Source organism: Cupressus sempervirens, chromosome 2 (genome assembly GCF_028749045.1).
Source record: "Cupressus sempervirens isolate cs-2001-9-10 chromosome 2, ASM2874904v1, whole genome shotgun sequence".
In the NCBI taxonomy this organism is placed as follows: domain Eukaryota; kingdom Viridiplantae; phylum Streptophyta; class Pinopsida; order Cupressales; family Cupressaceae; genus Cupressus; species Cupressus sempervirens.
Window position 1 is genome coordinate 182,120,620 of NC_143119.1, and position 26,742 is coordinate 182,147,361.

Sequence of the window (26,742 nt, forward strand, 5' to 3'; positions counted from 1 at the left end):
TGCTGAAGAATTTGCTCTGCCTCCCATCCTCAATTGGTAAGTTCCTCCACTTCACTAGGTACTCCCTGATAGTCCTCCTGCGAAGCACCCTCTCGCTGGTGTCAAGTATAGCCTTGGAAACCAAGATAAGTTTCCCCTCATCATCAAGAGGTGGTAAAACTACTGAAGGCACCACATTGTGCCCCAATGCCTTCTTAAGGTGTGACACATAGAACACATTATGCACTTTACTGTTTGCAGGCAGCTCCAACCCATAAGCTACCTCGCCCACTCTCTTGATTACTTTGAATGGTTCATAGTAGCGAGGCTTCAATTTCTCTGCTCCACTCCTCTTGAGAGAGGACTGTCTATACGGCTGTAACATGAGGTACACCATGTCTCCCACCTCAAAAGACCTCTCAACCCTGTGCTAATCAACATATTGCTTCTACTGAATTTGTGCCCTTTCCAAATTTTCCTTCAAAGATCGCATAATGTCCTGACACTCCTGCAAAAGATCCTTGGCCTTAGGCACCCTACCGTCCCTAAATAACAAATCCAAGAAATTAGGAGCATCATACCCATACAGTGCCATGAAAGGGGACATTTGAATGGACATATGGAAAGAAGTACTATAGCAGTACTCCCTTAGATGTAGCCACTTCACCCAAGCCCTTTGCTGTCCTGCAATGTAGTTTTGAAGGTACCCCTCAACCCATTTGTTCACTATCTCTGTTTGTCCATCGGTTTGGGGGTGGGAACTGGTACTCAGAGTGAGCTCTGTCCCACACAACTTGAACAACTCCTGCCAAAAGTGGTTCATAAATCTGCTGTCTCTATCACTGACTATGCTCCGTGGTATCCCATGTAGTCTAAATACCTTTCAAAAGAATAGCTCTGCTGTCTGTGCTGCTGAATACGTAGACGAAATTGCAAAGAAATGTGCAAATTTCGTCAATCTATCTACCACAACAAAAATACAATCTCGACCTTGTGCCTTTGGGAGGCCTGTGATAGAATCCATGGAAATGCTATCCCACTTCTTCTCTAGTATGGGTAGGGGTTGTAGTAAACTACTTGGAAAGGAATGTTCGTGTTTGTTCTGCTGACACATTGGACACTCCCTAACAAACTGAAGCACCTCTGATTTGAGCCCTTTCCAAGTGAAGCGCTCTCTCACTTGCCAATATGTCTTAAGGAATCCTGGATGTCCTGCCAATGGTGAATCATGAAATGCTGTCAAAATCTTCTGCTTCATAGCAGACTCCGGAATCCTTTCCTTGTAGATGATCAGATCATTTACAATGGTATATCGGCTATCCTGAATAGCCCCCTCAATAACGCCAGATGCCCAATTATCCTTAGCATATTCTGCCAAGATCATCTCTCTCCAATCATCCATGACTATCCCAACAACAAACAAATGAGGCTTCCTGGATAAAGCATCCGTGACAATATTTTTCTTCCCTTTGACATAGACTATGTCAAAATCATAGGCCTATAACTTACTCACCCATTTCTGTTGCCTATCATTAAGATCCGTCTGTCCAAGAAAATGTTTCAGGCTGTTATGATCTGTTTTTATTGTGAATCGGCTACCTACTAAGTACTGCCTGAACTTAGCTAGCGCGTGCATGATGGCTAGCATTTCTTTGTCATAGATGTTGTAGGTTTTCTCAACACCCTGTAATTTCCTGCTCTCATATGCAATGGGATGTTTTTCCTGCATGAGGACAACTCGTATGCCTTCTCCCGAGGCATCACACTGCAGCTCAAAATGTCTGGTGAAATCTGGAATGGCCAAAACAGGACATGTACTCATCAGCTTCTTGAACCTGTCAAAACAATCCTGAGCCCTCTCTGACCACTCAAAACTGTCTCTCTATGTCAAGTCTGTAAGTGGTGCTGCTGTTTGTGAAAATCCTTTCACAAATCTGTGATAGAACCCACAAAGCCCAAGAAATCCCTTGAGCTGTGAAGTGTTCCTCGGTAGTGGCCAATTCATAATGACCCTGATCTTGTCTAGGTCAACCCAAACACCTCCTGCGCTAATAATATGCCCTAGATAGAGAAACTCTGTCATCCCGAACTCACATTTACTCATCTTGGCATATAATGACTCCCTCTCTAGAATATTGAGCACTGTATCAATATGCTTCAAATGGTCCTCCCAAGTACTGCTGTATACCCGTATATCATAAAAAAATATCAACACAAACCTCCTCAATTGATCTCTAAACACTCTATTCATAGAGGACTAGAAAGTGGCGGGGGCATTAGTCAACCCAAAAGGCATGACTAAGAACTCAAAATGTTCATAGTGACATCTGAAAGCTGTCTTCTCCACATCCTCCTCTCTAACCCGTATCTGATGGTAGCCAGATTTCAAATCAATCTTAGAGAAGTAGCATGCACCGTGCAATTCATCAATAAGCTCATCAATGCGCGGGATAGGGTATCGGTTCTTGATTGTTTTCTTGTTCAACTCCCTATAATCTATGCACATCCTCATTGTACCATCCTTCTTCTTCACCAATACTACTGAAGAAGCGAAAGGACTCTTGCTTGGCCATATGCGCCTCATGTCAATCAACTCCTTGATTGCTTTTTCTATTTCATCCTTATATCTCTTTGGATGGCGGTAGCGTGTGATGATGATTGGCTTAGCCCCTTCCTCTAACTCAATAACATGCTCAATACCCCTATCCAGGGGTCTCCCTGGAGGTATCTCACCAAACACCTTAGTATGTTTGGTTATTATTTTTTGTACATCAGGTGGATACTCCTGTTTATGCTGCTCTGTCACCTCAGGCATTGCTCTGAACTCTGGTGCCCATTGCACTTGATCGTGTCTAAATAAACTCTGCATTCACTTGAGTGACGCCACTCTAAGCCTCCCATCTGACAATCCTCTAATCACTATCTTCTTACCATTTGCCTCAAACCTCATCTCCATTTTCTAGGGGTTAAATGTAAACTCCTCCAGAGACTTCATCCAGTTCATCCCAAGCACAATATCTTGATCACCAATGTTGACCACAAAGAAATCTCCTGTCATGTCATAATCTCCCAAACGAAGCTGCAAGTTGGAGATTTTCTTGGTACAGTCGATTTTGAAGCCATCGGCAATCATCACCTTAAATCCCCTAAGTTCCTTTGTATGTAGCCCTCTGCGTGACACAAACTTCTCATCAATGAAGTTATGTGTTGCCCCTGTATCAATGAGTGCCACAAATCTCTGTCCATCCAAAGTCCCTCTAACTCTGAAAGTGACGGCCTCCTATATACTGGACAACTGAGCTAACGTGCTATCACTGCGTGCTTCCTCATGCGAAGAATGATCATCATCTCCATCTGATTCTGATGACTGTTCTGAATCTCCATCCACTGACTCTTTGGCTGAAAAGTACTCCATCTACTTAGCTTTTGCCTTCAATGGACACTTATGTGATAAATCCCAAGGCTCCCTGCAATGAAAACAAAGCTTCTTCTTCCTAAGATCATTAAGTGTCTCATTGTCCAACCTCTTACTTTCCTCCTTAGGTGGCTGAGCCTCTCTATGAAAAGGTTTCCTGTCCTTATCTTTCCTCGAAGGAAAACTCTTTGCCTAGAATTTATTCTTAGAAGCTAAAGAGGAATCCATGTCACGAGCCTTCTTAATGGCTTCCTGCAAAGTGGGAGGGTTGAGAGCTTTAATCCACCCTCTCAACGGATCAGCCAACCCATCCATAAATAGAACTAGTATCCTCCGTTCAGATACATCTGTCACTAACACTACGAGTTTTTGAAACTCTGAAATGTATGTTTCCAATGGTCCCCACTATTTAAGCTGAGCTAACTCCTTGAAATGGAGTTCTGGATCCTTCCTATCAAAATGTTCAATCAGTCTCTCTGTAAACTCCACATATGAGGTAATGTGTGCATGATCCATAGTGACCATACCATGATGCCACCACTCGTGTGCTAACCCATCCAAATGAATTGCTGCATACTTAATAGCTTCTTCCTCAGGCATAGGGTTCAATTGAAAGTATGTGTCAAGCTTTTGAACCCACTCTCTTGCTATAGACTTCCCCGAACCATCATAATATAGTAATTGAAGTTTCCCTACTTTCTTCTGTAGCTCATAGCTTTGGTTCCTGCCATGTCCACATGGCATATGTTTCATCCGCACATCCATATACTACCTAAAGGTAATTGCAACAGTAAAATTTGGACCTTTGGCTTCCCAATCTCTCCTCAACTGGTCCTGTATATCAGTGATATGGCGCTTTGGTACGGGCTGCTCTGGGGCTCTAGGAGGAAATGTGGGAATTATGGGCCTCGAACTCACTGTCCTAGCTTGTTGGGGTGCATGACCGAAATTGTTCCCAATTTGTTCACCTCCATTATGTGTCCCATCTTGATTATTCCCATTCTGATTGTTACTATTCTAATTATTACCATTCTGATTATTTCCTACACCCACGTTAGCATTCAACCCCATTTGATGAGCCATCATCTGCATCATAAGCTCCAATCTCTGACCCTGTTCTTGTGCTCTCTGCTCGGCTAATCGCTGCCCTTGTGCCAAGGTGTCTAATAATTGTAAGAATCTTTCCTCTCCAGGATCCCTAGCATTCCTGTCTCCCATATTGGCAATAACCTGTTCACTTGTAATATGTTCCTTTGGATTTCCTTGTTCCTCTTGTCCTGTATTTAGTCGAGCCCTAGTTCTTAAATTATAGTGATGAGTTAAAGGTTGAACACTCCAATCTGTCATATCACCACTTGTTCATTGTATTTGTACCCACTAGGATGGCAGGATACACTGCTCTGATACCACTATAATAGACCACCCTGTTTTGAGCTTGTTTTTGAATCCGTCAGCTTGTAGAAATTTTGTCAAACAGTTTGCATGCAATCTGGTAGCTAAGATTTTTTGATTTGTCTCTTTCCAATATGGATGAAATGTTTGTTGATATAAAACTATTGCTTACAGTTACTTTGAATAATAAATAATTAAATAACAAGATGAATACTTCAAGAGTTGCATAAACATAACTTCAGTGCAATTTTTTAAAGATTCCAACATTTAGATTTATCTCAAAAATTTGCATTACAAATCAGAGTATCAGACAATTGCAAGCCTGGTAATTACCAATGTAAGATTCACACAAGTTTGACAAGAATGTAATAGTTACAAGAATAGCTCCAGCAATAGATTCAAATTCAATGACGTCTCCTTCCAAGCAACAACAAATCACTTTGATAATGTTCAAACTCTAGACTTGGTCGTACTGGTTCTGTGTGTTATCAAACTCCTCTATGCAGTCACTAGTCAGCCACAACGCTGATTTGCAGCCCCTCCAAAATAGATAAATAATTTACCAGCAGTCTATCTTGAACCCAGCCCTTATTCCTTCAAATCGAACTCCCAGGGAACTAACAATCTCCTTCAAATAAAATATCAAATACCTCACAATCTGATTTCCAACAAGATAGCAATTACTGTAGCCGTGTCACTGTAGCGCTGTCACTGTAGGTCGGCCACAAACCTAGCCACGCTGAATGATGCCTTCAACAGAGACGTCCAGTAACATGTACAACAGCCTGGAAAATACTATGAACTTTGAACTCTATCAGCAACCCACATTTATAATTTGGCTCTTCATTCCTGACTACCAAAACCGAACTCTTCCTGGCACAGTAAAACTCGACCAAATAGAGAATAGATATCAATATAAATTACCTTGAAGTTCCAACAAAAATCTCAAGACCATGTCTTTCAATGGCATCAAGATTGATAGCACAGAGGGTTTACATCTTCCAAGCACAAGGAGAAAATCTCCACAATCGCCAAATTCACATAATATCCAAGCATGCTCCAAATGAGAGCTATCCTCTTTCTTTTAACCCTTCCTCACTAGTTCCACGCTTCCGTCTTGCCAGTGTGGGATAATACATGAGTTTTAATACTACTTTTCCCTTTTACGAATGCCCATGTATGTACTTTAAAAGGGGGAACTTGATTTTTATGAAGTGACTTTATGAAACATTATAATATTTAATTTAAATAGTCACTTTTATCATTATAACTTCAAATATTAAAATAATATACCAAATAAATTCGGAATCCCACATATAATAGCTCATCAGAAAGAGCTTGACAAAATACATCTCATCATGCCACCGAAAAAATGAAGGCCTGCATCCCCTATTGGCTTACTAAAAATAGTAAGTCCTTGAAACCCAACACACGAACTCCATTTGGCCTATAATTAAATTTGACTAGGCCAAATAACCTTAGGATCCCATTTGAAGTCTTGGTTAGCCCTCGGGACCATGAAAGAACGGGCTAATGACAACATATATCCAAATTGGCTAAGCGGGGGACATTACATCAAGATGGATAAAGTGAGGCTCTTGAAGCAAACATCTTTGATGATTGAGATTATGAGTATCCTTCTACATTAATGTGACACTTCTTCGAAGGCAACACAAGAGCTTAGAAGATTGATACTCAAAGGGACTCTAGAAATACATGTGTGTGATTGCATGATTTTGATGGGCCTATTCTTGAGTGCATCATGAGGATGTGTTGACTTATCACTAGAAAATCAGAAGATTAATATCAGATTCAGAGTAAGTCTGACAAGAATCCTTTGGGAATAGAGACTCTAAGGGAGTAACTGGAGGACTTGACTTCCCAAGATCATTGTTCAGAGGGAGAATTTTGAGATGCAATCCTTTGTAATAATATCTTCTCTATAAGGAGAAGTTCTAAGTGAAACTCCTTGTAATGTATTTCTTTTTCCTGTGAAAGAATTTGAGGTGAAAGCCTTTGTACCACCCTTTGATTGGGGTCATGATGGTTACTATTTCACATATGATATGTTATGAAAGGTGATGATCTTTTATTGACATATATAAATAGAAGCTAACCATTGTAAGGTGACGATCTTATAAATGGTAGGCCTATTATCATGACAAACTTCATTAAGTTGTCCTAGAGTGTTGGAAGTCATGATAACAAACATATCAACCAGAAGGTAACCAATTTAAGGTGACGACCTTATCAATAGTTGATCTATCTCTTAACAGCAAAATCTGTTGGAGCAAGTGTTATTATGGTTCTTCGGGCTGGATTTTGCCAGACACCTTGATAACCAACTCATCATGGTTCTTCGGGCTGAATTTTGCTGGAGACCATGAAAATCAATTTGTTATGGTTATTCAGGCCGGATCTTGCTGGATACCGTAACTTAAATCTATTGTAGATCACACTTAAGGTAGTGTTCAAATCTTATATTATAATTGCTTTAATTCTCTCTCTACTAAAGAGGGAGTGTTGAGAAATTTAGCCTCATAGTGAATTGAAGCAAATTCCATATGTAATAAATGTTAGTGTGTGTTCATGAATTTATGTTGATATCCTTAAATATACCATTCCAAGAATATCATACTGAGATGATATCTCGTCATATACTTAAAAGCGTAATTTGTTCTATATCAATCCTCCCCAACTAAGAGGGAGTGTTAAGATTATAGCTATAGTCGGATTGATTTAATCATAAGATACAATGTTGATATAATATATATATATATATATATATATATATATATATATATGTTATATTGTGATTTATATTGTTAAATAATAATGATTAATCATAGAGACATGTCTCCTCTTATATTTATAAGAGATTGGGATCTACATTTGGAACACACCAATAACCATGGCAGTGCAATTACATTTGCAAAAACCCATCCATGTTACTCACCACAAGCTCTCTTTTCTCATCAAATCTTAACTTGGACTTCAAACCAGATTCTTATCTCTTCTAAGATCATCACTTTTATCCTTGAAATTTTGAAGTGTTAGATGCTTAGCTAGTAAGTCTCTTCCCCTAACGGTTCAACTCTAAATTGGACAAATCTTGCACATGAAGCTGCTTGAATATAGCCTATCGACCCAAGGACTTGAAATTTCCACCAAACATAGGCCAACTACATCAACTGCTCTCACTGCCAAGTAGAAGCAGGGATCCCTATTTGCAATGGGGTGATGGTGTGAAAAGGTCACAATGGACTTGACACACAGAACTGTGTAATCATTATATTAGGGAATTGATTCCACAATGAAAAAAGAAGTTTCCTTCTTTTCATGAAAAGATCAAATGACATACATCTTTACAAAAATAATTCATCAGATAAATTTAGAAAAATTTAGAAAAACATTGGATGTTACTGAAGTCAACATTACAGGGCGATGTTAGGATATTACTGTTTACTTTATTTTGTAATAAAGGTTAATTTTAACTGGGTAACACACTACTTGACCAGTGCCACACAATATAACAGCATTTGTAAATATACATATTTTATTGCTCATTTTTTCCTACTATCTTTATTTTATTAAGATTAGTTTTCTAGATCATTTCTTGCATAAATTAAGATCAGGCCTAAGAATTTTTCTGACTGTTATCTGTTTCTTCCATGTTTTGTGTTTCTTATGTGTTTAAGTGGGGTAAGAGCTACTCCACTATTGTCTTTTTATAGCCTAACAGAAGATAAGATAATAGCGCTCTAGACTCATAAATATTATTGTATATTGTTGTGTTTTCTTAGAACAACATTCCCTTCTCATTGGCAAATATAAATTTTAGAAAATATTTCAACTCTTCAATTTTTGTAACATTCTTGAGAATGCCCTGTTGTTATCTTGATCAAGTTTAGTTTTTCTCAGCCAAGGGAATATTTTTGTAGGTTCAGGGCAAAAGGATGCCGAGAGCTATATCAATTTTTTAATTATAGTTTTTTTTCACTTTTATAAAGATGACGGGGCTGTTCTTATTTCTACTTTTTTTTTTGTTTTCCCTATTTTATGTGCTATTCATGTTTGAGTCAAACCTTTAGCATTATAAGTGCATATTCAGCTGATATGTGATTCCCACTGAATTGCATTTGTTGCAGAATTCTATTGATGAAGTATTTAAACAAGTGATAGAAGCACCCGTTGCTCGAAGACTTGTTTTGGTAATGGATAAGGATGTAGCAGGGCATCATATTGCAAAGGTAAAGAGTTTCTTTTATTAATGTTCTTACTAAGATACATGTTCAATTAAAATAATGCAATCAACACAGGTTCTTCTCTTGCTTATCAGCCATGGTTACATATTGTTAATGAAGGAAGAAACTTCTGAGAAGGTTTATGGCTCAGTTGATATCTACACATCAAGTAAACTGTATGGTATACAAATTACTAATTCACCATTGTGATGCCCCCCTCCACAAATATAAATTAACAATAAATAGTAAAGAATTCATAAATAATTAAATAAATATATTAATATCAATCATATAATAAATAAATAAATAAATAAATAATTGAATAAATATATTAATCACTACAATCAAAGAATGATAAAAACCAGCATTGAATATTGAGGAAAGCGGTTAATTATAAATACCTTTGATTCAAGGCAAGAGTGTTTCCTTTTAGTCACAAAGAGAAATTATGATAGCTTTGATCAGATTCACAAATACTAACGATGCACAGAGACAAATGAATAAAGATTGGTTTCAAGATAACTAATATTCATTACAAATGGTAGTTTGAACAAAAATTGAGAATTAATGAACAGCCACAATAAGCTACAAGAGTAATGGGAGTTGATTAGTCAATCAGCAGACACATTAACAATTTGAGAGACCATTCAACATCAGCAGACACATTAACAATTTGAGACACATTAACATGAAGTTATGTGATCTTGGGAAGTGGATCATACAGGAACAAAGATCTTAATAATGAATATTGATTCAGTGAAAGACAGTGATTATGTCCAAACCCAATGGCAGCAATTAGAAGCCTGTAATTAATGAGTGGAGAATTAATATTATCGTTGCCAGCAATACATCGTATTGGGACCAAGAAATAATATAACTTCAAATGAAAGAATCAGTTAACTAATGAGCAACAATTAAAGAATTAATTCTATGATTAACATTGTTGACCATATAGCAATTGGTATTGAAGTGATGAGTCATGACCATTGTGACATAGCTTGTCACTACTACTACTATATGTATATATATATACAGACATTCAAAACTCATTCTTAAGAGAAGGAACCAAATGTAAAATGAACATAAGAAGAGGAAACGATAAAATATATTTGTTACTCTTCATAAGGAAGACAAGGAATTAAACAAATCATTTGCAATGCTGGTAAGTGTTGTATGACAGCAAACAATGCTGTAACACATCTATGAGTTAATTCTGATTTACAAAAGGATATATCTGAATCCTAGTAATGATAAGGAACCTTTAGAGGATATATATATCTCCTAGGTACACTGTCCTGGGGGACAGGGGGATGGGGGAATGGGGGTACAAGTTTTTGGGATAGGGGGATGGGCCTTAATTTGGGGATGGCGGCGGGGGACTGAGGGGGTTGTATATGCTATACATATGGTACTTAAAATGATAGTTATGAAAAGATGTATTGCAATATAAGATATAAAGACGTAAAAGAGTAAATACTTGTACATTGCATTAAATTGGAACATTGAACATAAATAGTCAAATCGGCAAATAGTTAACACCCGGATGTACCCACATCCTCAGTGGAGGTGGTGGAATCTAGTGGTGCCCTTGGGGAGGGGGAAACAAAGTCCCCAAGTCCCTGGTGCGTCCAAGTCCCTAGTGCATGAGGCAAAAAGGGAGGGAATGCATCCCCGTGTTACTATGATATATATATATATATATCATAGTCAGTTAACAGATTTGTCACCTTTAGAGATCATGTAATTGGCCCAATGGAAAGTATGTGACAAATTATCTTCCAACGTCCTTGATATACGATCTTCCTCTGTTTTTAAAGGGGCAACTCCCTCCTATGATATAATTTTGATTTTTCAAATGAAGATATACAAACTTGTAAAGATTAAATGAAAGCTACTGATAGAAAATATACAAACAACTTTAAGAGCTTTGATTAGTTTACTTAAATGACCAATGAAAATATTCAAGATCCATGCTTAAAAGCCATCACCAACATAAACCTGATTCAACAATTAATGAGCATTTACACAATACCATGGGAACACACATTACAAGAAGAACCAATATCTTGACAATCGAGATTTATGGAAAAGAGTCCGAAATTGTATTGCTTTTTCCTTGTACCAAAAATACTTGATCACAAGAACAAAATGTGTAATCATTTTCCAAAAAATGCCCTGTAAGTAATCAATAAAATCATAAGCGCTCTACGATCTGATAAGTGTCATTGTCCTTTTGCAATAACATTATTTCCCTTGTATAGACATATCTGCTTGTAACTACCAAAACAAGGTTAGTAGCTAACTCTTATTTGTGCATTTTAAACAAGGTTCGAAACCTAATAAATTATGCATGAAAAAGATTTACTTTCAAACTTTGACCAAAAAGTCCAAAATTGAACATTTCAAAACACAAACAAGGAGACAAGTGCTGAAATCAAAACTAGGAAAGAGTGTATACAGATTGAGATTTGCAACATGTTGCACCTTTGTTGATCTGTATGAATCACCATCTATGCTGGCAAACCCATAGAACTGACTCTGTAAGCTTTGTATTCTTTAAAGAATCCGCTCATGAATTCGTATCATGGAACAAAAACATTGTCAATTTTTTATTTTGCGGTAGTGTATTTATCTTTTATTTCGGTAGTGTATTTATTTTATTTATCTTTGATATGTAGGCACATCACATTCTTCCAAGGTGACAGAGATAAAACTCAATTTCTTCATGACCTCGACATCTGAATCTCTATTTTTGATTGATGGATTATTCCTACTTGTGAACATGCCTAAAAGAGCCTGAGAATAAACGTACTGAAGATCCTTTTCTATGGTTGAACCAATGTTTCTGCTGACAATCTCTTCTAAGAATTTTATTCTCATTTGTTCACAAGAAGATATTGACTTCTCAAATTCACTTATTCCTCGGCTAATGTCTATCATTTCCAAATTTATGCTTTTGCACCACATGTCGGATTGATTGTCTTGTGGACAAGTGAATACTTTTTCAACAATCAAACTCGCCACATTTACCTTTGACATTTCTTGGATCTCATCAGTCAGACTCCGCTAGGCTGATTTTTGCTCCTTGGTCATTCTCATTTCTTTTCTTTATTTCTTCTTTCTGTAATACAATTTTTTCATGTACCTCTTTTTCTCTTGTCGCAAAATGCAACGCTCATTTCTTTATATCATCAATTCATGCTTCTACCATTTGACTGTGAGTTATATATTTATGAATGTTTTCAATGACTCTTTTTTCAAGAATTTCATCTGAAATCGTAAGAAGTGATGTTGAAACAACTGCCATAGTTGAGCTCAAGGAATTTGACACAATGAATATATGCTATCAACATTTGCATTTGGTCCTTCAGTTGCTTTTTCGGTCTCTCTTCCTTTTCAGCTTGCTGTAATATGTTGACGGCAGAGACTTCAAAATTCTGAAAACCCCCATCGGATGATGGTGGCCCGAGGTCTACCTTGTTAACATTGAAGTCATTTTTAGTAGCTTCATTCATACTCTTATTCACAACAGGTTTGGCTATCTCTACACAAAGGTTTCTCAAGGAAGCATCCTTCGTGAATCTTGATATAACTTTTGCTTTCTTGACTTTTGCTGATTTTTGAAGTATATTGGCAACCATGTCAAGATCAGGGATCACCACTTCTTTTGTTCTCTTCTTCTCTTGTAAGCTATTTTGCAGCCATGATTCAGGAGCTTGTAAAGAACTTTGTATGTTGATGCATATGGAATTTAGAGACATGTTCACATTGGGTACTTGACCCACAAGTTCCTCATCATTAGTTATATTTTCATGGGTATTTCTACTGCTATAACATCTGGAGAAGAAGGAACATTATGAGGAGTTGCCATGGCTATTGGCAAAGGAATATTATGAATCTGTTGATTTATATCAGCTGTAGGCTCCTGTATAATTGTATTATCCTTCACTCCTGGAGATTTGGAAATTGCATCTATCACCTTACTTTTAGCTTTAGACCTCTTCTTTTTAATTTTAAAATCTTGAGATCTTGCACTTTGCTCGGGTCTTCATCATCGCCACCGTTTTTTAACATAACATGTTGAGAACTTGCATTAAGATGTGGATTTGGCATTGTAGAAGATTAGGCAACAGCATAGTTATTGTTCTTTTTGTTTGAAGCACTTCTTTTCCCTGAAGGCCGAGTAGTTGTGGTTTCTGTTCTCTTTTTCTTTGTCCACTCTTTGGTTCATTTTATATCCACAATGGTTGTTACAATTAGGTTCCTCAACTTTGGAAATTTTTTGTCCATAGGTGGCGATGGTAGCAATTGTATACTTTCAAAGTAAAAATGATCTACAAGATCTAATTCATTTTCCTTTATGTCTATCATGTCTAATCTTACCTTGAAATCAATTACCTGTCTAACTGTGAGCCTTATCTAATCTCTCCTTTTGACTTCAAAGTCATTCTTGCAGTCTTCCCAAAAGTCTTCAATGGTAGGGTAGTGATCAAATTCAGGGACAAGTCCTAGCTCCCTTACATCATATCCTTTGCTGTCAAAGAGAAACCACGTCATAAGTGTACGGGCTGATTTCAACTATAGAACTTTTAATGTCCTTTGAATCTGCATAAGTTTCACAAGTGTATTGGCCAATACCAATTGGAAATTGGATATCTGTGACCCTTTGTTCTGACAAAGCATGTTGATTTGACTAATTTGTCTGCAAACCTCAACTAGTGCCAATTTATCATTCACAAATCTTGCGAGCATGAATGTACACCTATCATGACCCGCTAATTTGAAGTAAGTGAATTTCAGGAATTGGATGAAGTAGTTGCCAAACTGTTGGATTATTGCCACTGACTGTAGAAAAAGCTTAAGTCCAATATTGCCTTGTAGTTTTCTAATTGTCAAGTGAAAGTCTCATTCATCCTTTTGAAGTGGTCATAATTATTCTTCACTGTATTTGAGGATGAAAATTATAGATCAAAGTGGCATCATCATATACACCATGTTTATTTAGTCCCAACCAACTTTTCATCCGTGATATGACTATGTAAGCTGTCACTTATGATCTCTGTCCAATCAATGAATTGTTTACCCTTGCATATTATACTGATGAAAAGTAACATTCAGTTTTCAAATTTACGTGAATCTTTATTCCCCATTATTATACTTAAGATCAATTCACAACATTTTCCTTTAGCAAGGATCAGTGGATCACCTTCAACAATTATGATTTTCCCTTTGTTAATGTTATAATGTTGTTTGATAAATTATATTATATATATGAGATATATAAATAATATATGTCAAATATTATATATGGAATAATAACTTATATATATATATATATATATATATATATATATATATAACCATTATCATATATTGAGGGTATATTACTTGTGTTATAACTAATGTAAGTTAATATATTAAAGAGACATGCCTCTTTATGTCGCATATATATTCATTCGTATAGTAACTTGGAAAACACATAAAATATTCACAAGTGCTATTACAAGTTACAAAACAGATTAATGGATCATATCTTTAACATGGTATTAGAGCAGGTTTTGATCTGGGACATGGTTAAAGGAAATTTGTGTTCAAATGATTGGCTAAAAAATTATCATGGTTGGAGCATTCTGTTTTGATTGGCTCATAAAATTCGTCTAATACTTCATTATGCAGTTGTCACATTCAGTGGACGGACAAATGAGTGTAACTCTTTAATGTCTCTTGAAAAGCCTTTTACACTGGCTGGAAAGCATAGCATTTCTATCTGGATTGAATAATTCCACCAATAACAACTCCTGCTGCATATTTAGAGAACGATTATAGTTGAAAGCAGTCTGAGTTTAATTTTCATGTTGATATGACATATTAGGTGTAAAGAGAACAATGAGATCATGAATATCTGTGCACCACATTTCGTCAAGGGTTACTGGTGAGAGTTACAAGTGTCATTTCAATGTTTTTAAGCACAAAGGAGCGTAAATATTTGTAGTTCTAGGAGAATTTTTTTTTCTGCAATGATTGCTAAGGGGGTTGTCATGGCGAAGTATTTGAAGTGGTATTATTATTGAAGGGTTCGGATTGGTCATAAGACTGCAGATCTGACTGAAGGGGAGCCATGTGAACACTCTCCTCAAATGGTTCATGTTTCAGAGACATTAAGAGACGGGTGACATCATTCTCCTCTTCTTCGCTCACTTGAAATAAAGTCTCAAAAGCTGCTTCTCCTTCAATATTCATACCCATCTCTGTATCTATGTGACAACACAGATAATACGCATGATTTGTTTGATGAAATGTTCATTGGCAGGGGAGACACTAAGTCACAGTCAACCTGATAGAGAGCCAACTTGGCAGAGAATATGTTCAAACAATTCATAACTTGGTTCTTTATACAAGATATTTTGCATTTTTGCACTTGGTGTTCCATAAGGATTTGTATCACATCACATGCAAAGACACTTTATGAATTCATTATGTCAACTTCTTGTTGACACGAGGTTCGATTCTACAATAGAGAAGGCAATGTGAATAAGATACAGTCATGAAAAGATGGAATCCATATCAAGTAAAGCTATAATTTCAAATTTCTTACACAGCTAATTTATCAGTTCTTGAGAGGTCGATTAAAGAACTGTACTGATTCATTGGCTTTCAGTGCTCAATATACAATGAAGGCAATTAAATTTCATTGGACAATTCTTTGTTGGAATAATTGAGGTCTCACTACTTGGTCATGAACATGCCTGGAATGTTTCCTTGTTGCACCCAAGTTGAGTTTGCAACTATGCATAGTCTCTTTGAAGAAGTCACATTTCAGGTTGATGAAAATGGTTTTTTCTTCATATGCAATAGAAGAGATTCCCACAGTATCCAGTGAATCGTCAGATGTTCTTCATCACTAGTCCCATGACTGTGCTACCAGTGAGGATGCAATTTCACCTGAATCTCAAGATTCACATAGTTCGACACCTCCCATCTATGAGGGATTCATGGCTTGGAGGCATGAATTAACAAGAAACATGCTATCATCAATTGATCCTCTATCAGACGAAGATATTGATCCAATCAACAAAGAGTTTAGAATTTTTGGCAATAGAACACGAGTGGGATTTGAACTTCATGGATTATAATCACATAGTTACAGTGGACAAATTATTGGATTGTTAAGTTATATGGTCGGCAGACTGTATCCTGCGTGGAATATATTGTTTGCCGATATATCTCTTAGATATATTCATTTTGATGGATGAGTAATAACTTTCCAATTTTACAACAACATACTCCTTACCACCCAATGTACAATTACGTATGGTATTGAATGAAGTGGAAAGAAATGGTGATTTCAGACTAGATTAATTTTGGGTGACTAAATATAAACTTGCTATGATTATCGTGAAAGAATATTATCACTTGTTGCATTGGAGGATATTATCCATTTGATAAGGAAATAAAACACATAAGTTGCATAATTTCATTCGATCACCATTGGCCTGCGATTTTCGTATGGTAAATCAACACAACAATATTCTCATTATGTGTGTGGATATTGAGGTCTGAGTAAGATAATCTACATCTCAATCTATTCTAAAGGTGAAGATTGTTAAGAGAAATTAAACACCATCTTTGGAAACATTTGGAGAGGAAGGCTACTAAATGCATATAGAGATTGGTGATTATTGATGCGAGCATCATTTTGAACGTAGGAGATGGGTTCGATAATCACAACATACCTATGGAAGAATTTGGATTTGATAACCCTGATATTTACATGAAGATCCTACCAGCATTAAAAGCAACATTGATATTGATGGTGGATAGTCATTTTTTGGAGTGGCAACATATATAGTTGCGGATGACAAATTTGTATAAGAGCTCGGTGTTTTATTGTTCTTTGCTCAAATTGGATGCAGGTGCATGCTGAGAGGAGTGACTCTAGTGTGACAGTTGATCCAAATGAAACCAATTATGTGAGATCCATGCTCTACATTGAGAAGTTCAACTTGTGTGTTGCCTATGGGTTGGAAAGAACCTCGTATTATTGAATCAATGTTTGGCTTAGTGTAATATACTATGGGAAGCTTCATGCATGTTTGACCCATTGGTTCTTGGGTTGATTTTGTATGGCTTCTACTTGCTATCCTTTACAATTAATAGAATGGGGGAATGGATCCTTAATATAGTTACGTGAGGACGCTAATACATCTAGTTCAAGATCAAAAGGGTGTTTCTGTAGAATAATGTGTGACTCCTTAAAGACAAATTTATCAACCTAGTATGATTGAGATCGTATAAGAAGGGAAATTTGAAGTTAAATTAAACATTTGGCGAAAAAAAGAGAAAAGAAAGTTTGTCATACTTGATACAATGCAAAACTGTTCAGCGATATAAGAGTGGGAATTTTACATTGTGGGGGAAATTATAACCAATGTTTCATTCCCACTTGAACCATCCTTTCTTGAAGTGATTTAAATCAAAGTTGTGCTTATCCTTAAATGTTCTTGCAAGGAAAGATGGTTGGTACTTCTTTCATATTGTGCAGACTCAATCTTATGATAGTAGCTCCAAAGAAGTTGTAATTTAGTATTCATTAATCATTTGATAATCAGGTTGGATAAAGTGAGGCTATTGAAGAGAATATCCATGATGATTGAGATTATGAAAGGGAGTCTGACAGTTCGTTAGAGCCAACCTGGACAAAGAGAGGGAGCAAATAGAAAATATGCTTTAGTCAAACTTTTGATGATCTTCGTTGTACTAATTCAGCGGGAGTCTAACTCTTCAATAGAGAGAACTTTTTACTAAGAGGTTAGAAAATTTTATAGTCGAGGTCATAAGGTTAGTATATCTTTGTGAAGGAGAACTTCCAAGTGAAATCCCTTGTAATACATTCTTATCTGTGAGAGATAAGTTTGAGGTGAAAACCTTATTCTCTCATATGTTTCATGGTGGATGTTATGACAACACTACATGACAGTATCCGTGGTGACTTCATGTGAAATTTTCTTGTCATGTGTGTACGACCTTGCCCCCTGTGTACATCATGAGAAAGTGATGACTTTCTAATGATGTCACTTGTATTTGGAGAAGTTATTGAAAGCTAACGACCTTACAATAACTTGTATCATGATATACATTTTGTGTAAATGTTGAAATAAATCATGAAAGGCTTTATCTTATAAATCAACAACTAGGTGGAAGATGTCATTAATTTGACTATCTACAAGTCATTTGTATAGATATATTTTAGGTACTTGGTGAATATCTTGCCTTGATATTCTAATAGGCCAATCCTCATGTTACTAATATGATATCAAATAGTAATTGGTGAATATCATGTGTTTATATTTTGATAGGCCAATACCTATATGATATCATATACTAGAAATCTTCTGATCAAAGATTTCCTATATGTAATATTCTTGAAATATTACCTATGGTGTAATATCTGTGTTTTATCCTTCTTCATTAAGAGGGAGTGTTAATGTTATAATGTTCTCGGATAAATTATATTATAAATATGAGATATATAAATAATATATGTCAAATATTATATATGGAATAATTAACTTATCTTAACAGTATATATATATATATGTACAACCATTATAATATATTGAGGGTATGTAATGTCCCCATCTTTATTTAATGACTTTATAATAAATAAATTTAATCAATTTCTCCTTATTTCTTCACTTAGCCTTTGGAGAATGAAAAGGTAAGAACTCCATTAAGAGACTAAAAAGATGGAGACATTACACTCTGCCCTTCTTGAAATTGCTTACCCTCAAGCAATCTAGTAACACAATAAACTCCAACCTCCACCTGGATCCCAAATGTAGTAGTATGTGAGACCCCTGTTAACATTGAACCAACTGCATACCACTAACATCATCAAGACCAACAACATAACTTGTAGTATAGCATTCAAAACCTGTGCTAATGATGTAGGAGTTAGAATATCACCAGAAGAAAACTCCACAAGAAATATCTTCATCCTGGTCCCTACCCATATAATATATAATGGACTGGAATCTTGATCAATAATCCCTTGAAGAGACGAGGCTACAGGAGAACCATATGCACTCATGCTAATTGTATCAACAATAGGTGTAGCCACATCAAAATTTATGGACATAGGAACATTACCTACTGTCGCAACACAAAATTGAATCTTTACAGATGGTGAGAATTGAGCCCGACTCCACTTAGGTGAGTGATCAACATTAACCTCAAACATCAGATTGTCACAAGACAATGTTGCATCCATGTCGAACATAGAATTGTCCATTAAGTGAACATCAAAACTTTGTTGATCGATAGTATAACATGACTCTGTCACTACATCACTCACTTCATCAACAATAACAAGTGTACTATTATCAGAGCACATATCTACAATTGTATGCATATTGCTAAACTACTTGTTGGATGGCTCAACCAACACAAAAGTGGCCGCTGATATGACAGTATCCTCACATGCTCCTACTCCCACTGTCATTGCATCGCCATCAAATACATGATTCGAGAAACTCATGTCACTCACCTCATCAACAATAACGAGTGTACTATCATTAGAGCACACATCTACAACCGTATGCATACTGCTAAACTCCTTGTTGGATGGCTCAACCGACACAGAAGTGGCTTCTGATATGACAGTATCCTCACATGCTCCTACTCCCACTATTGTTGCATCGCCATCAGATACATGATCCAAAAAACTCATGCCAACAATTACATCATCTAACTTGACATGAATTATCATCACATTTCGCTCTTCGCAAAAACGATATCATGCTCTATTCAAATCTCGGATTCGAAATCAGTTGGGGCATCTGTTTGTGATTTTGATTCATCTCATTCACTAGCACATCCAACTGTTTCACAATACCTTGTATCTCAGAATCTCCATCCCTTGGCAGAAAAGTACGCGCTCTGCGGGTATAATGAATACCAAACCTTCTGTCACCATCCATAACGTTGAAAATCAAGTCCTCTACTTGTGGGTCAAAAGAAAAGTGATGAGCACTCCTCACAGTGTAATGTCAATAAAAACCCCCAATCTCATCCTCATCAAACTGCGAATCAAAAGATGGTTCCACTCCCTGACTCTAAACTATTGGTCGGGCAGGATCTTGGGCAACCCTCTTAGCAAACCCAACCACCAAATCCCTATTGGGAAGCATTGTAGCCACGGTCTCTACAATCTTCCTCACCAATCGTCGTATAGCACGAGAGCCCCAAATGAGAGTACCCTCAGATATACTGTATGAAACCTCCAGCAAATCCGAGCTCTCAAGAAAATACTCCATGAATTACTCAGTACAGTAGAAATTATATGTGGAAGCATCAATCTGCTTCCCTGCAATCTACAACTAATCCCTTTGAAAATGTGACAATGCCAAATGTCCAATGCTACCAACTGTATGAAAAGAAGAAATAGATTCACTTCCAATAGAAGGAAGCAAATCACCATGAGAGCCTGTCTCCACTGATGGTCTCACCTCCTTTGTACATACTACATTCATATCGTGGACGAATGTGTTCGCCACATCATCACGTCCTTCATCCTTAACTGTAGAAGAAAACTCACCACCAACCACAATATGTAACTGAACAAGGTCTAGGGCTGGTGTCGACTGTACCCGTTCTAATCCCATGGTAACCTTATCCAATTGTGACTGTGACTCCTGAAGAGCCAACTGAGTATACTGAAGAGAGTCCACCGTCACCTCAAGCTCTTGGGTGAGCTTAACCACCTCCTCTTTCCCTAACAACATCTCATAGCAGGTGCTACCCCACTCCAGAAAGTAATCCCTGTCAGCAACTAATTGAGAGTAACTATGCTTCAAGATCCTAACAGCCTCTTGAAGCGCATGAACCTCTGCTAGAGAAAGAGTAGTATCCATGCTTATCAAACATAGGAGCACCCCAACAAGATGTAGCTAACATCTGATGGATAGCATCATAATGCTTAAGAGCTAAAGAAATGTTACTATCACTCACCTTTAGTTGATAAGTCACATTATGCCTTTGTAATCCCTAACTCCTATGCAAGCTCTTTGTCTCACTAATTGCACTGAGATAGGAAACTGAATCAAAACTCTCCACCACGAGATTGCTTATACTTGTGCTATCTTCCTCGCACAATTCTGCATCCGACATACAATTACCATGTATGTCAACCAACTCCTCATTTGAAGAAATGGAAGCCCTTGCTGTATCAATCTCCTCGCATGTCTCAGCTTCCACTTCAATAGTAAGATCCTATAAGCATCGACGATGGGACTCATCCAAAACCTCCTCGGAATCATCACCCAATATCTGACAAAGGGGTGTCATACCCAGTACATCTCATAGCATCAACAAATGGATCATTAGACGTGTCCATACTATCTGCATTGACATCTCCTGACAAAGCCTCGACTACGGACTCCTGACTCTACACACATGACTCAATGTCAGGTTGTGAATCAATAATACTAGAGCATAAACCCACATCTACTAACTCTGCTAAAACACTTGCATCACCAACATCACAGCTGAGTGACTCTATATGTGCCTTTGTCTCACTTGAGGAAGCAACTGCCTCTTGCACTGTAGCAACACCATGAGATCTTACATACAGATCTCCAATAATAATCCTGTCCTCAAGAGAGCCGAAAGTATCAGTGGTAATAAGTGCATCAATTGTCCTGGCACTAATTGTACCAACAGCTCTAGGAGCCTTAATTTGTTGAAGCTCGATGCCGCTAAGTCCATTGTCAACACTGTAGATAGGACTAGCAGGCGCCGTACTAAATATAGATACATTTGCATCAGGGACTCCTATCAGGGAAAAATCAAGCTTCCTTCTCTGCAACCTTGATATCGGCCTTATAAACACGGAAACCATATATCTCATTACCCTTTCAATTGTCTCTAGATCCGACAAGCTCTTTGTCAATCTCTATTGATGAAGCTTAAGTTTCTCCATACTCTCCTGTAAAGCATTCATTTTTGCGCAAACTTCGTCATTATTCCACTGACTTCTAGAACTGCTAGTCCTCCTATGTCTGTCCATGGCTAGAAAATGCTAGAGTGCTGGGCACTCCAAATGCAACAAAAAATTTGACAATAATATAAATTTCCTACCCCACATGATGGCAAGAAACCGCTCTGATACCACTGTAATAACCCCAATGGGTTATAACTTTGTGAAACACCAAATCCTTCTCAAATTCAATTGTTTGACATTTCGCCAAACACTTTACAAGCAAGCTCTGATACCACTGTAATAACCCCAACTGGTTATAACTTCGTCAAACACCAAATTCTTCTCTAATTCAATTGTTTGACATTTCGTCAAACACTTTGCAAGCAAGCTTTGATACCACTCTAATATCTTGTACAATTTTGATTTTGATTTCGTGATTGTTAACCTGAGAATTTCGTCAAACACTTTGCACACAAGGGATATATATTGCAGATTTAAATTTTGATTTCTTTCTAAATGCCAAACTTTAAGTGATACGCTTGCAAAACTCCAAATAACCAACAACAAATGTTTTTGTATTTTTTTAAAACACAGAGTGTTGACTATAAATGAGAAAATATGCATCTACATCAATAAGAGATTAGGGCAACAATTCTGATGTAAAACTCTAATATAAATCAGATTACAACATATTTTTAAAAACCCTACCAATGCCCTAAATATCTACTCACAAACAATGCAAAATGTAGTAGATAAAAACCTGGAATTACTCCAAAATATGAATTTTCTTGTAGCAAATCACTCTACCAGATTATTGTAACAGCGATACTGTAACAGAGTTATTGTAGCAGCGATACTGTAGTAGCAGAGTTACTGTAGCAATTTCCAACTTATTCCTTACTCAACAAATTTGGCCCTAGGCCATAAATCCAACACAACGAAAATATTGATTTGTCTTCTCCAACACTCGCAACCCTACGAAAGATATTTCACCACCTCAGTTATGCAAATCAATGGGAGTGTTTGTTCTCAACGATCAACATAACAACTGTAGAAACCCTTGGCTCCACAAGCTATCCGAAAGAGTAGATGCCAACACATTCGATGATCAACAATGAGGTTGCTCTCCCTATTTATTCTTTTCCTCCAATAGATGGACCTCTTTCTATAAGAAATAAAATAATATTTGATTCCCCCTTCTAGAAGATTCTTTTAATTTATTTCATTAACTTTAGTCACTTTTAATTAAATTAATTAAATATAAAGTCAAGTTTTAATTTTAATTTATTTAATGACTTTATAAGAAATTAATTTAATCAATTTCTCCTTATTTCTCCACTTAGTCTTTGGAGAATGAAAGCAGAGAAGTCCATTAAGAGGCTAAAAAGATGGGGACATTAAAGGGTATATTACTTGTGTTATAACTATAACTAATGTAAGTTAATATATTAAAGAGACATGTCTCTTCAAGAGATATGCCTTTTTATATCACATATATATTCATTCGTATAGTAACTTGGAAAACACATAAAATATTCACTAGTGCTATTACAAGTTATAGAACAGATTAATGGATCATATCTTTAACACCCTTTTTAAGCACTAAATGTCAATTTTTGGCCAAGCTATTTTGACATGCATCTTTTATTGTCACTAAAATGTTCTTTTGTGCATTCTGAATAGTTTGGCTAAAAATTGGCTTTTAGTGTATAAGAAGTGAAAATCAGAGCTGCCAAAGGTGATTCACTGATCCTTGCTGAAGGAAAATGTTGCAGATATGGTGATCTTCTTAGTAGAACAATGGGGAATAAAGATTCACATGAATTTTAAAACTAGATGTTCCTTTTCATTAGTATAATATGCGAGGGTAAACAATTCATTGATTGGGCATACTAATGAAAAGTAACATTCCGTTTTCAAACTTATGTGAATCTTTGTTCCCCGTTATTATACTTAAGATCAATTCACAACATTTTCCTTCAGCAAGGATCAGTGGATCACCTTCAAGAACTATGATTTTCCCTTTTTAGGCACTAAATGTCAATTTTTGGCCAAGTTATTCCAACATGCATCTTTTATTGTCACTAAAATGTTCTTTTGCGCATTCTGAATAGTTTGGCTAAAAAATGACTTTTAGCGTCTAAGAAGTGAAAACCAGAGTCACCGAAGGTGATTCATCGATCCTTGTTGAAGGAAAATGTCGCAAATATGGTGATCTTTTTAGTAGAACAATGGGAAATAAAGATTCACATGAATTTCAAAACTGGATGTTCCTTTTCATTAGTATAATATGCGAGGGTAAACAATTCATTGATTGGGCATAGATCACAAGTGACAACTTGCACAGTTAGTCAATGGGGCTCGAAACAAATAATCCTTTCTATATGACATCCTATCAATTCTATGCTATTGAAGAGATGAAAAGTTGGTTGGGATTAAGTGAACATGGTGTATATGATGATGCCACTTTGATCTAATTTTCATTCTTAATTACAACTGGAGAATAATTATCATCATTTGAAAAGGGTGAATGATGTTTTCACCATGTTGATAGTTAGAGAATTGCAAGATAGTATTGAACTTAGTTTTTCACCACAAGCAGCAACAATTTGGCAACTACTTCATTCAATTCCCAAACCTACTTTAGATTAATAGGTTATGATGGGTGTACATTCATGCTCCCGAGATTTGTGGATGATAAATTGACAGTGGCACTAGTTGAGGTTTGCAGATGAATTAGTCAAATCAAAAGGATTTGCTAGAATATTGAAGGATCTAAAGTTAAAATCAATCTATACACCTATGACATGCGGATTCCCTTTGAGAGAAAATGATATACTGTAAAAGAGATAGAACTTGTCCTTGGATTTGGTCACTACCCTACCATTGAGGTTTTTTGGGAAGACCACGATGATGATTTTGAAGTTAGAAGGAGAGATTGGATGAGGCCTACAGTTAGATAGGTAATTGATTTCGAGTTAGGATTGGACTTGACAAACATAGAGGAAGATGAATTAGGTTTTATAGATCAATTTTACTTTGAAAGGATATAGTTGCTACCGTTGCCACCTATGGACTAGAAATTTCTGGGGTTGAGAAACTTGATTGAAAGAATCATTGTAGTTATAAAACAAACCAAAGAGTGGATAAAGAAGAGAACAAAGACCACAATTATACGGCCTTCAGGATGTAATGTCCCCATTTTTAGCAGGTTCCTGCAGTTGGCCAGGTCTGTTCACCATCGCGACCCTTGTGAGTTGACAGTGGGATTTGAGGGTCTCAGTTGTGTGGTTATAGGCTTTCCAGTAGCCTATGTTTGAGGGACTTACTATTTATAGTAAGTCAATCTATTGGTTCCAATGAGCTTAGTTGAGTTGGTGGAGTTGGAGGATGTTCTCAATTTTTATTTCGGGCTTCTAGTTTGAGCTCCAAGAATCTTGGAGAGAGCATCTATTTATAGTAAGTCACCTTGTCAGGTTCATTCATCATCTTTCATCATCAGGATCTCTTTGGTGTTGTCAGATTTTGATTCTGATGCCTCTTAAGTTGTTTTTGCAAGACAGGTGAATTATTATTATTATTTATATAAATATGCTGAGGTTGCTATTTTTGATAGTGTTGTTGGTTGGTCACCTCAGTATCATAGCTCGTTGGAACTGGGAATTTTTTTTTAAAATCATGGGAACAAGAAACAATGGCCTTACATGTCATAATTTTAAGTTATGGTGGAAAAGATCATTTTCGGAGCCAAAAGCAATTAATAAATCAAATTATAATGGCACTTTATTATATTTTAATGTTGTGTGTAGGAAGCTTCTTAAGTGAAGCTCATTTGGGAAACTTTGTGCCATTTGGAGATTATAAATATGAGCCCATTTGATGAGTAAAGCATCCGATTATTTGATTATCTTATTTTGCTCTTGTTGTATTTGTGACATTTGAGTCTGGAGGTTGTGCCCTTGCTGAAGTATAAGGGTTTGGAATCTACAGCTGAAGTATTGTAGATTCAATTTTGGGATTGCTTGGCAAATTGTGTAGAGGTATATGATTTGGCATTTCTCCTACTATATTAACCTAAGGAGAAGTTTAATTTTTCTTGCTGCTTGAGGTTGTTCTGGAATTTGTGAAGGGATTCATTGGAATTGTTATATCAAATTGTGTGCTGGTTAATTTGGCTTTGATTGACTGCCAATTTAAATCTATTGCTGGGTGTTGTTTTCTATCTGCACTGTGGGAGCAGCATTTTCCAAATCTGCAGTTGCATTTGTTGGTCGAAGAATTCTTTGTTGCTGCTACTCTTCATTTCAAAGGGTTTCAAGGCATGTCTTACTCGTAAGTTCATGGATTGTAACTTCTAATTTTTCTGGGTATTGTTGATTTAGATAATATGGGATATTTTATCAACTGGGTTGTTGGTATTTTGTGGAAATACTCAATATCTAAGTTGATATTGAAATCTGAAATTTTTAATTGTATATTCCCTATGTAATATCTAAATATTTGGGTTGAAATTATTATTGCAAAATCTTCTAGTTTGCTGCTATGAAAATTGCAAAACCTCAAGAACAAAAAAAAAGAAATCAATTCTTCAGCATAGATTGTTTGAGAGCCAACAGGGCTTATTTCAGTGGTATCAAAGCTTGCTTGCCAAGTGTTTGACAAAATGTCAAACCATCAAAATGTGAAAGAAATTGATGCTTGATTTAGCTATAAACAAATAGCGTAATTACAGT

General features: G+C 36.5%; 1 protein-coding gene across 4 annotated transcripts in view; it reads left to right on the forward strand.

The window, feature by feature from the left end:
• Positions 1–26,742, forward strand: part of LOC149571676 (uncharacterized) — a 199,057-nt gene that overhangs the window by 42,466 nt on the left and 129,849 nt on the right. For all 4 annotated transcript variants that reach the window (XM_089813102.1, XM_089813101.1, XM_089813104.1 and 1 more), the window contains exon 3: positions 8,935–9,036. In XM_089813102.1, coding sequence (XP_089669228.1) covers positions 8,935–9,036 — 102 coding nt within the window. The remainder of the gene's footprint in view (positions 1–8,934; positions 9,037–26,742) is intronic.